Genomic DNA, 16921 nt, shown 5'->3' on the forward strand with positions numbered 1-16921 from the left:
TGCTATTATATTATTCATGAAAGTTTCGGGAATTTCGAAAAAAAATGTTAGTTCTCTGGAACCACAGCCCCAAATCCCAAATGTGGTATTTTTATGCAAGTGCTCTGCACACGATTGCTAACACACGATTTGTGCCCGACGAGATTACAAATCACACATATTAAAGGAACTAGGTAATCCGATGGTGTACGAACGTTGTCTCCGATGGTGTACGAACGTTGTCGTGCGTGGAATCATCATGTGCATAGCAGTGCTCGTATTTTTATGTTATTTAGTCCACTCAATCTTTCTTCATACAACTTTCCTAATCCTCATCTATCCATGAAACGTTGTAGGCATTTCAAAACAGGAAGACGTAACCCATCCATGCTACGCTATTTTTAGTACACTATACAATTGCCGGTGCGTTGTGGCGTTGCAATGGGAGTATAATCATTCTACTAGTACAAATGCTCATTCTACTAGTACAAATGCTCGTGCGTTGCACCGGGCGAAATATTAAATATAACTTTACACCGGGTGATTCTTTTTGGTATGAAATAGTCTTTAATTAATTTTATTTTTTGTTATTCAGAAAAACATGAATATTTATTTTGTTTTGAGAAGGTGTTTTTTTATTTCAAGAATATTTTTTAAATGGAATCATTTTTACAGTGATGAACATTTTTTGGAATATAATATTTCATTTGTAATTTGTTTTGCACTATTTTTTGGGCTTGGCTCATTGAAAACTTGACCGACACACACACAGAGAACACGCATGAACTCGATCTTTCTTCCCGTTTCCCATTCTTCTTCCCCTCTGTTAGGATAGAGCCGATGCCTCCTCCCTTGTCCCCGTCGTTCTCGGAGGATGAGGGCAGGAAGAATAGCGCTTCTAGCGGCCGCACCATCGTGTCCTTCGCCCACACCGCCATATCAACCGGACCTTGGGTGGCTCCCTCTTCCTCCCTGTTCCCTCCCACCCATCTGGAGTAAGAAAGTGACCATGGTGAGCTTGCCATGGAATGTAAGCGGCTCCATTGTTCACATCATGTCAGGCAATGTCATTGTCAATTGGGGGAAATCCATATATGAGAACATCAGACATCTCATTTCCTTTTTCCCCACATCCCACATAAACCAGAGCTTCAGAATTGGAGTACCGCGAGCATTTTCAAACTTAATAGACGGTATAGAGATGGTACCAAGAAAATACTATATACAAAGATTTTCCCACATCCATGACAACAGAGCAGTCAGCTGACCACCTTAGAAAGTGCCTGACTAATGACATTTTTTCCACAACCAAAAACACCAAATAGCACCATGTTCCTCCAAAAAACTGAGGGGAGTGATACATCACACACGCTGGAGCCATTTCAAATTAGATAAGACTGGGATTTGATGGCGTTGGAAGGAAATGAAAAATCAACATTTGCACAATGTTTGGTTATGTAAGAGAAGAAACCATAATAAATAAAAACATGTGTTTTATTCTGGAAATTGAAGCTCGGATAATTTGTAGACAAACATGTCCTCTAAGAAGGTGTGTCCACACCGAGCTTTGATGCATCAGGTCTTCATGTACACACATGCCGTATGTGCGGCTTAATAACTTCCAAACATTAAGCTAGTAATTTAGTCCTCAAAAAAGTTATACCAAATAACTTCCTTACTTGAAGCATAGTTAATTACTTATTGATTCACTGAAATTTCAGCTCTATAAATGTATCCTGCATACATAGCCACAACAGTTTATGAAATAAAGTTAAGCAATGGTAGAATGAAAGGGAATAAATAAAAGATCATATAAAGTGATAGCATCCACTTAACCTGTAGGCTATGTTGACCCGCTCAAGCGATGTAATTTACTTTCCCATCAAACCAGATTGAAGGGCGACATGGTGGTTCATCAAATTATTCTCAAACACAATCTGTCAGAGTCAGAAAACATTAAAATGTGAACACAGGTTCATAATGAGAATCTAATTAACACTGCAATGATAGCATCTTCAGAAACCAAATTAAATAACAAACATTTTCAATTAACTACAACAACAGAAAGTACAAGTGTGTATAAGTAAGCACCTAGGTGGAATAGATGTTTGCATAACTACCTAGTAGACAACATATTTGCATCAGTAAGCCATGGTATAGAATTATTTGATTATTTCATGTATAGACATTCAGGCCCATGTTTTTCTTTCATTTTTGAGTCCATTATTGTAGAAAAAGGCTTATGATCTGGAATACTATGCTTTCTCGACACTCTTATCATGTCCATCTAAATCTCAATGAAGATGTGCGGTTTCAGCCACAACCATCTGTCATAAAAAAAACACCAGATGAATGCAGATGATAATGTATATCCTTGATCTATACAGGATATCTATAAAGACTGCAGCTTCATGTATTACCAAGTATGAAGTCTGTTTTTTGTGGAATATTCATGGTGGTGGAAGCCCTTTCTTTTCGACAAACCACATAAGATAGGAAACCAACCTTACTTCACCTAACGGTTAGCACCTAAGCCTTCCTCTGTCAATTTTATTGGCTATATATAGTTTCTCTGCACACATCTGCACAATTTAGAAACCTAATGTTCTGTTAAACACAAATTCACAGAAGCAGTCAGAAGGTCTGCCTTTGTTGAATGATATGTAGTCCCTAAAAGTTTCCACAGAAGAGGCAAATGCTAGAATCACCTCGCTCTGACACTTTACTATGAATCATCTACGAATCACTGGGCCGGAGAAGAGGATATATTTGATTGCCTAGATTCAGAAAAAAAATGATGCCTGATACTCACCACCATTTATAACTTCTAGTACATCGCTAGGGATTGGAAGGATCTACATATCCTCTTCCGTAATCCTCCAAGACCAAGAGCAAACTGACGGATTTCATTGAGCGCCTCCAGTACATGGCAAAGCAAGCAATCCAGCCATGCGGCATACCAACGGATTGAGCTTGGATTAACCTGACATGATTACTGTTACTCGTCACTTCAGAAGCCATGTACGGTCGCAACAAATTTTATAGATAGCCAAGAAAGATTCGGTGCTTGCTTGTCATGGTAATTCCCGAAACAACATAAATTTTGGGATTGAAGAGGTATCTCTGCTTCCTTACTCCCAAGATCGTACTTGTACAAAATGAACCCTGCAATGACGATGCTGATGAAGCACGACGACAGCAGCCCTAACCACGGAAACACAATCATCTTCTTTTGCCTGAGGTGTTCAACATCATGCAGGGGGTTCACGACACGCTGATGCGGGCGCTCCACCCACCTCCCCCTCCCCTCGGGTGCACCTGAGGCAACATGGCCCTCCTGGGGGAGAGGCAGGCGTCCGCGCTGTGCAGCATATCCATGGCGATGGCGACGCCCGGGCACCAATTGTGAGGGAAGGAGCCAAGCGAACGAGAGAAAGATGAGGAAGGGCTCGATCCGGAAGACCAGCCCGCACCAAGCCCCGCCGCCTCAACAGGAGCTCGTCTCCCTGCCCGTCGATGGCTCGGCGGAGCCTCCACCACCCCAGCCCGCACGGCCGCGCGGGACTCCCGCACCGACGGCAGCCCCAAGGGGCCTCCAAGCCGATGCTCGGCCCGGCACAGGGAGGGGGGCAGCCCGCGAATCTGTCGGTCAGGAGGTGGGCGGCGCCCTCCATCATCGCCGCCATTTGGGGAGGGACGCGATCCCGGTCGACGAGGTGTGGGGCGGGCTGCGCAGGGCAGGAGGTGGCGGCGGGATGGAGGTGGCGCTGGGATCGAAGAGGCAGGGTCGTGCGGGGCGCTGGGCTTTTCTTTCTTCTTTTCTCTCCTCTGTACCGGTTCGGGGCTGACTAATGATGAGGACTGCGGGTTTAATTATTAAAAACCATAGGATCTTTTCGCAAAAACGCGGCAACGGGAGAAAAACTTAACGTGAACCTGGTGGACAACCCTTTATATTGGACATGCATTCAGACCGGCTAATTTCTTTCATGAAATTTGGTAAGTGCATAAAAAGCAAAACGAACAGTATTAACTTTATAAAATCTAGCTTACATATTTTGTCCAATATGCGTGTGATTTCTTGTTCTTTTGTGTTTCGTATCACACTGACTATATAAATAATTAGTTAAGGTTGAGAAACTTTCTGCATTAGTCATATCAAATACTCGTTATAGTAGAAATAATCAAAGCATTATGAATTATGAATAAGCACATATCTTTACCTCTTTACCTCTTTACCTATATATATATATATATATATATATATATATATATATATATATATATATATATATATATAAAGCGCTGATTGCTTCTGGTCGTACGTCGTCAGCATTTTTGCAAAAACGTTCTTGTAGTTTCCGATAATTAAGCCCGCCGTCCCTACGTAAGTGGATCCAGGAAAACGTTTCGATTTTACAAATTAACCCCTACATTTTGTAATAATTCCGCCCGCACTCCTTTCTTCATCTTGCCCATAGGCTGGAAGGGCCCAACTCCGACCTGTCGTGCACGCTCACCGACTGCAGCCGCCGCGGCCGCCATGGCCGCCTTCGACGCGGCCGTCTCCGGCCTGGACACGGCGCCCGACCTCCGCCTCGCCGCGCACCAGTACGAGCAGCTCCTCCACTTGCTCGCCTCCGCGGACGCGCGCCGCGTTCCCCCGGCCGCCGCCGCGCGCCGCGTGTTCGCCCACATGCTGGAGGCCGGGGCGCCCCCGTCTGAGGCCACCATCACCTCGCTCGGCCGCGTCGTAGCCGCAGACACCGAGGGCGCGACGAGGCCTTCGGGCTCGTCTCCACCATGCGGCAGAAGTACGGCCTCGCGCCGCGCCTCCGGTCCTACAGCCCCGTGCTTGCCATGTTCCGGCGCGCCGGGGAGGCTGGAAAGGCCTACGCGGTTGAGGCCCACATGGCGGCCTCCGCTGTATCGCCGGAAGAGCCCGAGTTCGCCGCACTCCATGAGGTCAGCGCAACAGTTTGGGACGCAGACAAGGTGTATGAGTATATGCACAAGCTGCAGCGAGCTGTCGGCTGTGTGATAGAGGAGACCACCGAGGTCTTGGAGGGGCGGTTCCGGTGCGAGAAGGCGGCAACTGCTGGTAAGGCTGAGTGGGATGTGTGTCAGGTGAGGACGCCCTTGCGGCGAACGACGGTGGGTGCTATCAACTGGGGTGGCTTTGGACCAGACCATGGATGGTGCAGCGAGTGAGAGTTGGGGCAGATGGCGAGTGCGGTGGATGCAGATGCCGCCTAGGTTCTGTTGATATCGACAATGGAGGATACACAAAAGTTTGCTGACTCTATTTCTGGGCTGGCTCTTGAGAGGGAAACCAAAGCAAATTTCAGCCAATTTCAGGTTCATATATATCTATCCCTTAGGTTTGAGTCCCTAGCTAACTTGGAGCATTGCACGTTTTGTTAAATATAGTTAGTTTATTTAGTTTACTGGCAATTGTGATAAGCAGAGCCGATATGTGCTTGGTTTTATTTCGATTAGTAGCTGGCATGATGTGATTTACTAAGAATTAATTTGGAAAAACTAGGCCTGGAGATAAACCCCATCACAGCAACCGCTTGTCGGCCAGCAGACGTGATGAGGGGCTCGTCGGCACACCCATGGCACCGCTGCGGAGCTATCTTCCTCTTCCTCGCATCGGCTCGAGGTGGGTGGAGGAGCTCGGCGCCCATGACCTCCACAACGGCTCCATCGACGCGCTCCACTGTCTTCTCGCCGGCGCGGGTCTCCGCCTGCCCCCGCACCCGGACGCCGTCGAGTTCGCTGCAAGGAGCAATGGCAAGCAGCAGCAGCGGTGGCAAGTAGAAGCAGTGGGCAGCAGCAGCAGAGGGCAGAAGCGGCAGGCAGAAACGGAGGGCTGCTGCCGTGTCGTGATTTGGATGGAAAATTGGAGACCGTGTCCTCCAACACAATCAATGGAGTGCCCGACCCGGATTTTACTTGCCTGCTATAAGAAGGAAGGGTTCTCGGTCGGATTCTCCGTCAGGTTGCCTCCTTGGACCATAATCTTCATCAAATCCCGTCGAAAATGTCATGAAACGTCCAATGTCGCCGCCGAGTTCGCTGGAGGAAGAAGCGCCGAGTTCGCCGGAGGAACAAAATCATCTGTTTAGCCGTCCAATGTCACCCGCGGCGGCTGCAACAGAGGTATGTATCCCCTTGAAAGCAGCAAGCAGCAGCCTTCTGTCCTTTGCGTTCTCTATATAGATGTGTAGTAGTGACCAAGAAACAGCATGAACAAAATCGCAGCAGCAGGCTGCTGCTCTCCTCCCTGATCTCCCTCTATATGAAATAGCAGTAGCGCATGAATGAAGCATGAATTTCTGAATTACAAACAACGTACATATTTTCTGAATCCAAACCAAAATCAAGTATATACCGTAGCTTGTTGTATTGTTGATCCAACCACATGCTCTGTTTCTGCATGCCATGGAAGCTTTACTTTCAAATCCTCTTTTTCTGCACGACAATTGAAAATAATGCAGGAGTCGGAGAATGAACGGAATTGCTTTGAACTTCACAGCACTAAATTCCTAAAGGCAAAACTTTTTAGTACTACAGGATATACCTTCAGAGATTATGACAGTTCTAATAAACATATCTTGTTTATTGGTTAGCTGAGTTAGAAGTAGAGCTATTAAAAAATATTTACTCTGATGAGTGCACAAAATCCTTATACTCCTAGCTCTATGATTATCCTATATCTACTTCTCACATTATACATATGCTCCACTACAAAGGGGTCTAAATAATAGCATGATTTTTTTCACTTAAAGTTCTAAGCAACTTTACTGTGTGAATCTGAGAATCTCACTGAAACCTGTTTTTCATTGTGTATATTCAGCCTATCGAGTCGAGTTTCAGACTGATCATAAACAGACCTCAGTTTAAACTGTGATGCTGATTTGATTTGTGCTGCACCATCGTCCATATCTTCGATTTCAAGCAGTTCCATGGCAAATCAAATACATGTTTTCTTTGTTTATGACAGTACATGGTTCAGTCATCCACATATTCTAGAAACAGCAGATCAGATTTAACAACTATCTTAGGAGTAGCAGACACATATATATAATTTAGAAAAGAAAGTAGAGAAAGAAAACGACCAAAATTGAAACTATATAACTGGAGGCATTAGGCCAACTATTTCTCTGTTTCTTTTATGTATTTTGCATTATATTTCAGCTAATCAGCGATACGTGCCCCTGTGTCGGTTTATTTTTTCTGAAAAAATGGTAATCCTGGAGAACATACTGAAAGCTGATTTGTAACATTGCAGTGTTGCATTGCATATATTTGCATACGAGAGTTACTAAGAAATGTAATGTTGCTGAGAACCAAGTTTCAATATTCTGCTTTTTCTTCAGTTATCAATTAGCTTAATTGCATACACATGAATAGATATGCTAAATGCATCTAGCAAAATAGGATTAGGAGGTGTATTCAGTGGAGTGGATTATTTCGTCAATTTACTGTAGCAAATATAGCTGTTGCTGACAGTAGACATTTGTTACATATACCTGTATAATTTTGTCTTGCTGCTCAAAACAGTTTCACGGAAAACAAGCCAGAATCCGAAAGTGCTCCATAGTTAGTTCGCCAGAATTTCGTCGGTCGGTTCTCCGCTTCAAATATGTGGACGAAGAGGCTTGAAATCATGGTCTTTGGTTAACTCTTATTGAAATTAACTCTACTGTTGAGAGAGTCGTTACTGAAAGTAATCAGGAGTTCATTGGTGACATATTGGTTTTTCTTGCAATGGTTGCTAATTCCTACGAGGGCTTACAGGTTAACTCTTGTAATTTTCTTCTACCAAGCGTGGATCAGCTCCTGTAGTAGCTATCTTTAATTTGCAACAGGTGATATATGGCGATGAGATGGGCTTCTTCAGCTCTTTATTTGGCAGCTCTCTTCTGTAATCCCCTCTATGTTGTCATGAAATTTCAGCAACACAAATTTGTGATCCTGCCAATTAATCATGATGATTTAGAAAGAAATGTTACCCAGGACTATGTACTGTACTAATATTCGGAAAAATGTATGCTTGTATCTCTTTCAGGTCCGTGCTAGCTATTTATTTGAACATTCCGATAATATGTGCGAAAGGATGATGCCCATATTGACTAATTTTCTCTCTTTTGTAGGTCAAAAAAATGGTCTTGTGTGGGTTACAAACCAATGCTTGCTTGCGTACACTCTGGTGCTCCAGTTAAAGATCCAAAGCTATAATGTACTCCTTCCGTTTCCTTTTAGACTGCATATAACTTTTGTCTGAAGTCAAGGTATCTTTATTTTGACCAAACTTATAGAAAAAACATATCAACATTTACAAGGCCAAAAAATATCTTTAGATTCATTATGGAATTTAGTTTCATATTATGTATATTTTGTATTGTAGATGATGATAATTTTTTATACAAATTTGGTCAAAGTTTGTAAAGCTTGACTCAACATAAAACTTATATGCGGAGTAAAAAGGAATGGAGGGAGTATTGTGATGAGTAACCATCAGTTGGTGAAGCCATTCTCTTATGAATACTACTGCATCTCTCTCATCTCTTTTATTGAGTGAGCACTTGCGACGGGACATGCAGGAACAAAAACCACAAGAAGAGTACAAATGAAGTCACAACGAGCTGAGCAGAGTAGCTGGCGATCAAATGATTTCGGGTCCCTGCTAGCTATTTCTGATCTTGAAGCTATTCCTTCAGGACACATGATTACACTATATTACAAGTTGAAAAAGTGTGTAAAGTGGAAGTTAGTACTAAAGCGGATTGCTCTTTTTGAACCGCCAACAAATTTTAGTCATAATATGTGCCATTCAAGTGGAAACACAAACTAGGACGTGCAATTTTTTTTCCCGTTGCAACGCACGGGAAGCGGCTATGGCTTCTGGTCGTACGTCGTCGGCATATTTGCATAAAAGTCCTTCTGTTTCTGAGAATTCAACCCGCAGTCCTAATTTTAAGTGGGTATCTATAAAACGCTTCGTTTTTACAAAAATGACCCCGCATTTGTTTCTATTCAACCCGCAGTCCTTTTTGGGGCAGAAACGCGTGCGCCGGAGCCAGGGAGCTCGGCTCCGCGCCACGCGCTCGCCCGGACCCCGCCTTCCTCCGCCGCCTCGCCACGCGCTCGCCCCGACCCCGCCTTCCTCCGCCGCCTCGCCACGCCGGCCGGCCTCACCGGAGATCACCGCCGCCGCGACCAGGTCACGTGGCCGCCCCTGCCTTCTCCTCCTCCCTCACCTTCCTCCCTCCCTCTCACCATCTCTCTCCCCCTCTCATTGCAGTGCCACCATGGCCGCCCCGAGCTTCGCCGGCAGCCGCGCCGCCCGCCTCCGGCCACGACTCCGACGGGATCCGGCCGCCACTGCCCGGATCCGCATCCTCTGCTCCGCCGCGCCCCGGATCCGGCCACCACCAAGCCTCCCGCGTCGATCCTCCCATCCGCCGGCCTCCCCCTGCTCGATCTGGGTGGACGGGCGAAGTTTCTGACTTGCCGGGGCGGCCATGGCAGGGAGGCAGCGCTGTGCTCGGGCGCCCGCATCAGGCGGCGGCAGCGAGGCGGGAGGCATGAGTGCAGATGAAGGAGGAAAACATGAAGAGTCGGCCAGAGCGAGGAGTTCTCCGGCATCGAAGCCACGGACCACGGCGGCGCAAGCTTGCGAGGGGCGGCAGCCATGGCGGGGAGGCGGCACTACGCTCGGGCGTCGCATTAGGCGGCAGCAGCGAGCGGGATAGCACACGGAGAGGAAGGAGGAGAAAATGAAGAGGCGTCCGGGAGCGAGGACCTCACCGGTGTCTAAGTCTCTGCCGGGCGGGACGCGCAGGCGCGCGAGGGGCACGACACTCCTCTCCTGGTGCGTGCGTCCTTGCCGAGTTGGCAAAAATTTTCTTGGACGGACAGGGACGATCCCGTTGATGCCTCGCCGCTGGGATTGAAGTAAGCCGGCCGACATACCGATGCATCGGGGCTCCATCGAAATGTCAGGCGACTCATATAAGGGATTGGGGAGGCAAAATATTACACAACTTGGGAAGGTAGAAATCACGCGAGAGTTGCGCTCTTGGGGAGGGCAAGGATTGCTGGGCGCTTGATTTCTGGAAGGGGATTCGTGAGGGAATCGCTGATTTGGATTTTCGGGAGGCAAACAAGCAGCCTCGAGCATATTCCCCATGCCAGATGAAGAGGAGGATGGTGGAGGGAAGGACCAGCGCTGGTGGTGGTCGTATGGCAAGGGCGATTGGTGGAGGGAGGAAAAGAGTAGGGCGACTGCTTCCTTCTCTCGCATCCGCTTTCTCGCCCGTGTCACCGTGCCGTCAGGAGGACTCCGACAGTGACGATTCCAGCGAAGCAGCAGCGGAAGACGAACACAACAGAGACGCACAAGCAGGAGACCAACAGGCAGTGGCAAGTCTTCTCTCTGCCTTACAAGTTCCACGTGTACTAGCTTTTAGTGCAGGTGACATCTCTAGCTTCTACCTTACCTTGGATCGTTGAAAGTCTTAGTGCTCTCAACGTGTTCAATGAAATAACAACAATGTTGTGCTTTTCAGGTCAGTCGCCAACAGGGGACATCGACAAGCATGTACGTCGCCAGACGCGTCTCTCTCCACCTGCAGGATGATTTTCCGTGGCACGGCCTTCCTCAGGTCTGAGCACTACTAAGCAATAAGCATAACCTTTGTACAATCCTGTTTATGTCTGTTTTGTAAACACCTTGGGCGAACTGTATGTCTATCGCCGAGGATCTCAGGACTCCCATTAGTTAGAACTTAGAAATGATGCTCTAATACTACACTTGGCACACAAATAAGGAGCTGGCATATTAAAATGGTTACCCTTTGGAACTTTGGTCAGTATTTAGCAGTGTTCAATATTGAAGAGATTACTATTTAGCTTTAGAGTATGAGGGCATGTGTTTTTCATTATCTTTTTTACCCCCTGTCGGCGGTACTGAGTGGCTTAGCACTGATGCAAGACGAACATCAGTCGACTTACACTTTGACCGCAAGTCACTTGAGTGGTGTCACTAAAACAACCTGAGCAAGATTGGAGCTGATGGGTATTTGAGATTGTTGCTTTTTATGGGATTGCAGCCAAATAAATCTCTCGCCTTGTCAAGCAAAAGATTAGTGATCTCGTGCAAGATCTAAATGTTACCAGTGATGATGGCTCTACAGAAACGAACAACTGCGAGCACTCAGATTCTTCATTTACGAAATGTTCAACCAATTCGACCATGTCAGATGCAGTTTTGCTTGGAAGGGAGCTGGTATATTTGTAATTGATGTGTATGATGGCATGTCTTCTGAATGCAAGCTTCGTCTCAATAGGAGATCCTCCAACTTCAGTGTGAGTTGAGTTATAGCATTGCTTAATAATTGCTTGAATTTGACCTTCCATTTTATTTTGAAAACTTAAGCCTCCTCATGTAGGTATTGAAGTTTGACGGATTGGAGAATCAGATGGTAGTCGCTGGAGATGCAAGGAACTCCCATGCTTGCAGCGATGCACTTGGTGGGCATTCCTTGCATTTTTCCTGTAGAATCACGCGGGTACATGTATTTAATTATAGCAAAGTCACCATGTCTTTATCATGCCAGTATGCCAATGCCCAGAAATTAGATAACAGAGGGAAGTCACCAGCTCTGAAAGCATACCAAATATTTCAGTTTTTAGGCCACTGCTCAATTTTGAAGAGCTACTCCTTTGAACTAGATATGTGAGCTTTTTGTAAACTACAGGATATCATAGTTTGCTAACTGGAAAAAGAACTCTTTGATGTTGGGCATATCCTGTAGTACTTAAATCATTATTTTTTTACACATGTGATGCAAATCTTATTCGTTTAGAAAAATGGTGAATCTACAGGATTGGTATGAACTCAGAATACAAATTTGGGACATCTATTAACATTGAAAGAGAATGAATGTGAATACAATATGTGTGCTGGTGTCCTGGGATTCATCAGTTGTATCAGGAAAACCAAAGTAAAACAGGTACTCAGATTTTTTTTATTCTACATTTTCCAGATATAGCAAAGGTTGTACCACAGAAAGTATCGTGTGTGTGGCTGACACAAACTCCAAATGTGGCACCTCTTGTCAAAAGTTCACTGTATGAACGAGGATCATGTATTTGCTTTGATCTCAACCTTTGGATGCAGTTAGAAGGTTTCATCATAACAAAAATTGTTAGTTTTTGTAAATTAACCTCACCATTTTGATGATTGTAGGACATCATTGTTCTCCAATATGAAACTATAGAGAAGGGACCTGACGTACATTTGTGTAACACAGTTCAGTAAACACGTCTGGAGACTATTTCTTCTTCGAGATTGATTTACTTGGTGGTGCTATTGCCCATTTCCTCTTAACAAGACATGTGTGATGTTCCAGAAAAGGAGCTTATGTGTTGTCTGGTAGCCTTGATGGTAGTTTTATACATGTAGCTGAGGAAAGTGTGCTTGAAGCGCGTCCTGTTAAAAAATGGGAAGGGGACCTGTGCTGGTTTTGAGTCATACTTATTGGGTAGGCCCTTGCGATTTTTGCTCTCTCCATTGCCACGGCCTCGGTCGGGTTGTGATAAGGAGAATGAGATAGCGTTGATGTGGTGCTTCACTGCTAGCTGAATTTTGCCATTGCTGGTGCTAGCTGAACTTTGTGGTAGCTAAATTTTGCTATCGCTGCTGCTAGCTGAATTTTGCACAGACATAATGCTCATCTAGACATGTTTTTCCAGTAGAAGTGAGAAATATATGCAGGTTTTTATGCCAAAAGCTTTTAATATTTTTTCTCATAATGTAAGTAAACTGATGATGCATGCCATGGCTAAGGATTTAGTTCCAACAGAAGCAACACATATTCATCTTGCCTACTATCCCATCAGTGGATGTCAGTCTCATTTTTCTGATCCTACACTTGAGCTAAGAATTCATTGCCCTTTTTTTGAACAGGCTGCAGTAACCAGTTTGTCACTACTTCATTGGATATAATGGAGCATATCGTCATTGCGTATGCAAAAGCATGTTTCAAAATTTAAATTACCATGGCGCATTTAATTCTTTTGGAATACTAAACAATCATGCGGCTCTCTACAGATTTTAAAATTCATGGTAGGACCACAGGAGTATACTACTTTGTTGGGGGGAGATAATTTGTTGAACGGATAGCGTTGATGCCTTGCAAAGTTTCGCAGAGAACAAGCTATATGTGGATTTCTTCCAATTGCAGCAAGCTTCGAGCAAGCACAACTATACTCTGTAAATAATCTTCTTGAACCAGAGTTCTTTATTTTCTTTGTATTTTGACCTTTCCTTGTACTGCATTTCAATGTACTGAACACTCTCCTTAATCAATGGAAGCAACACCTGATTGCCTTCATATAAAAAGAACACAATGTGAACATGTACAAGGCGATGTATAGGACGAACAGAAAAAAGAAATACTGCACGAAGGTGAGTGCAAGTGTATGATTTACTAGAATTATTTTCTTGGCAGAAGTTACTATATTCTCAATACACAACATAAATAATTAGGGAATTCAAAAAAGGTCCGAAAATTAAAAATGAGAATTTTGAAATAAAATGTTTAATAAATCATCAAATGTTTGTCGAGTCAAAAAATGTTCGCGATTTTGTAAACAAAATATTTGCTTATTCAAAAAATGTTCCAAATTTTGAAAACAAATGTTCATGATTTTTTAAAAAGTTTGTTTATTAAAATATTGTAATGAAATTGAACAGAATTTTGCCAATTCAAAAAATGTTTATGAATGGAAAAATATCCTTAAAATTCAAAAACTGTTCGTGGCTTACAAAATAGTTTATTCATTCATTAAATGTTCGTTGATTCAAAAATGGTCATGCATTTCAGAAAATGTTTGGGGATTTCAAAAATTGCTCCACCAATTTACAAAATAATGTTCGTCGATTCTAGAAATGTTCACCGATTCAAGAAAATTATTTTAAAAAATGTTGACACTTAAAAAAAATGAAAATAGTATAAAATGTTCGTGAATCAAATAATGTTCTTGATTTTAGAAAATGTTTGAAAATTTGTAAAAGTGTTCACAAATTTGAAAAATGTTTACAATTTCAAATATGTGCACGAGTTTAAAAAAATGTCATGATTTCTCAAAATTGAGAGTGATACTGTATCTCGCCGATGCAGCAAAATATGGTCATGGCCATTGGAGATTATAAACTTTTCTCCCGTAGCAACGCACGGGCCCTTTTGCTAGTATAATTCAAAGAACATGCGAGATATCATGCACGAAGTAAAATGAGTAGAGGAAGCATCGAGACGGAGCTAGACGTGGCTAGCATGTTTGTGCTGCTGGAACTCAACACACGTAGTACTCCAACATCATCTGTTCACGCCCCTCCATAGTTGACCTACATGTCCTCCTGCTCCGGGAAGAATGCCTGCCATGGCCCGGAGGCAACCATCACGTTGTCGTTGACGTTGTACAGACAGATAGTCAGATGACCAGAGCACGTTGGAACAGTGTTGAATGCCGTGTCGTGGAAGTCCATGGCGTCCACGCCACTCCCTGTCGGTAGCGATTTGTGCTTGACGAAGAACACGATATAGTGCAAAAGAAAACAAAACAAAGGGACAAATTCACATTCTATCAAGAGAGCCTCGTTATCATTAACATGATCAGAAGGAAGATTCAAACATCAAAGTCACGTCTTTACGAAATAAAGCTCGTCATGCCCGAACTTGTACTGCCACTTGCCAAAGCTGATGACCCAAAGCCCTTGTCGCCGAGCCTGCATGGCTGTTCCCGTCAGCTCCACCGGTGTCGCCCAAGCGTTTTGCTCGCGCCGCTGGCTGCTTGAGGACTAATCACGTTGGCTCCCCTTTGAACCTGCACGGCTTAGGATTCAGAGGAATTGCCTTGTCGTAAAAAAGACACAAGGGATAGAGCAGGCCGGAGCATTACCTACCTGGCTGGCGTAGGCCTTGCTGCACACGACGATGCCTTTGACGAGGTGGCTGGTGCCCATGTCGATGGCCTTGGCGAGCACACCGTTGTAGCTCTTCATCCTTGGCGACAAGTAGTTCCAGTACCCGTGTGCAGAGCAAACCGAGGGACAGCAGCAACGTGGTGTCGGAAACACCATTTCACAAAATAAGTCCAGCTCCAGCAGCTAGCTCGGCTCAAGTGAAGATTGACCAAAATCATATCAAGCAATATGGAGCATCACTATACAGGGAAAAGGGGAAGGGGGTTTCATGACACGGACCTTCAGGTCATGGCGTGGTTTGCATATCTCCTCATTGTCCATGAAACGTTCCTCCCTGCACATCTAGAATAGAAGAACAGAGCTGAGTTTAGAGAGAGAGAGAGGGAGAGGGAGGAGGAGAGAGAGAGGAGGGGTGAACTAATCGGAGGAGGAGCTTGAGCACCCCATGGCCATGACCACTGGGCGGAGGAGCTCCATCCAGTGGGCCGAGCTACGTGTGGGGGCGAGGTAGGAGCAGGGGAGGAGTCACCAAAGCCGCGCCGACGACACGGTGAGGGCTTGGGGTGATCGGTGGTGGCCGGTAGCGGCGAATCCCGCCGGTGGAGAGGAGGCAGCGGGGCTAGGCGGCGATAGCGGAGAAGAGTAGCAGGGGCGGGGGGAGCCGCCAACGGCCGCGGCGTTCGTGGCGGCGCGCGGTGCCGGGGAGGGGCGGGGTGGTCGGCAGGAGGAGGCGGCGCGCTGGAGCTTGGAGACCGAGATGGGATCGGGAGGCAGATTTATTTTCCTTTTATCTCGACATACCGGTTCGGTTGACCTACTATACGTACTGCGGGTTGAATACACTGAAACACAGGGACCTGTGTGTAAAAACGCTGCGACGGTGAACCAAGAAACTCAATCCGTCCTTTATTATTACTAGCACAAAAGCCCGTGCATTGCAACGGGAGCTGTGTTTTGATTTTTGGTTAAAAAACGGATTTCAGCTAAATTTTGGCCATTTTCGCCTGGGATGGAAAGTACCGAAACCTTTCGGCCGAAAAATATATATTTTAGTTAAATTTCGGCCACATCGCTTCGCGAGTCTTCCTTCCCCACAACTTATAGTTCATTGACCTGTAATGCTCCTAGTATTACAATTATGTTGGTAGAATATTACAATTGTCATAATTAATCAAGCTATTTTAATGAACTAAACTACACTCATTTACTATATCCTTTTTTCAAATAATATATTTTGTAGTGCGGTATCCATAAACAAAATTTGAAATAAGCATGAATGAGTCAACCAATGTCGGTGGACGTGTTGATAGAGTGTCAGGTGTTTTCTGGATGCAATTTAGGAAACAAAAAAATAATATTGAAATTAGAGCACTGATATACACAATATTTGTCATCCGACTTCAGTACGGCGTTGAAGATCGGACCATAGATACATAGTGATGAAGCATCTCACACTGACATCAGACAATAAAAATGTCCTACACAGAACACTTTTTGGGAAGTAATAAATTTACCTAGATGCAATTGTTCCTCCATACAACACCACCTCAAGCATGTCCACCTTCAGGACCTTAAGCATATCATCTTCTTTCAGCTCGAGAACAACCACTTCATTGAGATTAGAATCCATATTTTTGATGCTAACCTGTGTGTGTATATTAGTCCAATATATATTGTCTAATCCTACTTGAGCTATATGGTTGATGTCCTTTTTTTCTTGGCTTTCCCGTCGTAGTTGAGTCCATGAAGGACGCAAACCCCGATCAACGCTGCTCGTCAGCTGGCGACCCTTCCACGTCGATGGCCCCTTTGAAGGCGCGCGAACAGTTCGGCCTTGGGATCCCTGAGCTGGGCCGTTGTGGTCGACAGTGTATTTTATTGCGCCTAGGGCAAGCGCTACAGCGGCCGCCGCGGGCTGCAGCTCGTCAGTTGTTTATGCGC

The 16921-nt window shown here is 44.9% G+C and overlaps 1 protein-coding gene and 1 pseudogene across 4 annotated transcripts; one reads left to right on the top strand and one right to left on the bottom strand.

Moving 5' to 3' along the window:
* Positions 1–3307: 3307 nt before the first annotated feature.
* LOC123191766 (proteinaceous RNase P 1, chloroplastic/mitochondrial-like) lies at positions 3308–6110 on the top strand (annotated as a pseudogene).
* An 8525-nt stretch (positions 6111–14635) lies between these two features.
* Positions 14636–15766, bottom strand: LOC123189625 (uncharacterized). 4 transcript variants are annotated; one of them, XR_006495912.1, is made up of 4 exons: positions 15510–15763; positions 15260–15322; positions 14956–15163; positions 14636–14880 (listed from the first exon to the last, which is right to left on the bottom strand). XR_006495912.1 is itself a non-coding variant. In XM_044602082.1 (4 exons), the coding sequence occupies exons 2-4, from the start codon at positions 15320–15322 to the stop codon at positions 14800–14802; spliced, it is 348 nt and encodes a 115-aa protein (XP_044458017.1). In that variant the 5' UTR covers positions 15423–15761; the 3' UTR covers positions 14636–14799. The 4 variants fall into 4 exon arrangements, 2 of the variants coding, with proteins under 2 accessions (XP_044458017.1, XP_044458018.1); XM_044602082.1 differs by having other exon boundaries at positions 14960–15163; positions 15423–15761; XR_006495911.1 differs by having other exon boundaries at positions 14956–15322; positions 15423–15766.
* Between the last annotated feature and the right edge of the window lie 1155 nt (positions 15767–16921).

This window comes from Triticum aestivum, chromosome 2A (assembly GCF_018294505.1).
Source record: "Triticum aestivum cultivar Chinese Spring chromosome 2A, IWGSC CS RefSeq v2.1, whole genome shotgun sequence".
NCBI classification, from domain to species: domain Eukaryota; kingdom Viridiplantae; phylum Streptophyta; class Magnoliopsida; order Poales; family Poaceae; genus Triticum; species Triticum aestivum.

Excerpts from the sequence above, each read along its gene's own strand:
- LOC123189625 (XM_044602082.1), bottom strand. The coding sequence starts at position 15,322 with ATGTGCAGGGAGGAACGTTTCATGGACAATGAGGAGATATGCAAACCA. Across the intron at positions 15,164-15,259 it reads AACCACGCCATGACCTGAAG|CTGCTGGAGCTGGACTTATT; the intron begins GTCCGTGTCATG and ends GAGCCGAGCTAG. Across the intron at positions 14,881-14,959 it reads GCAAGGCCTACGCCAGCCAG|GTTCAAAGGGGAGCCAACGT; the intron begins GTAGGTAATGCT and ends TAAGCCGTGCAG.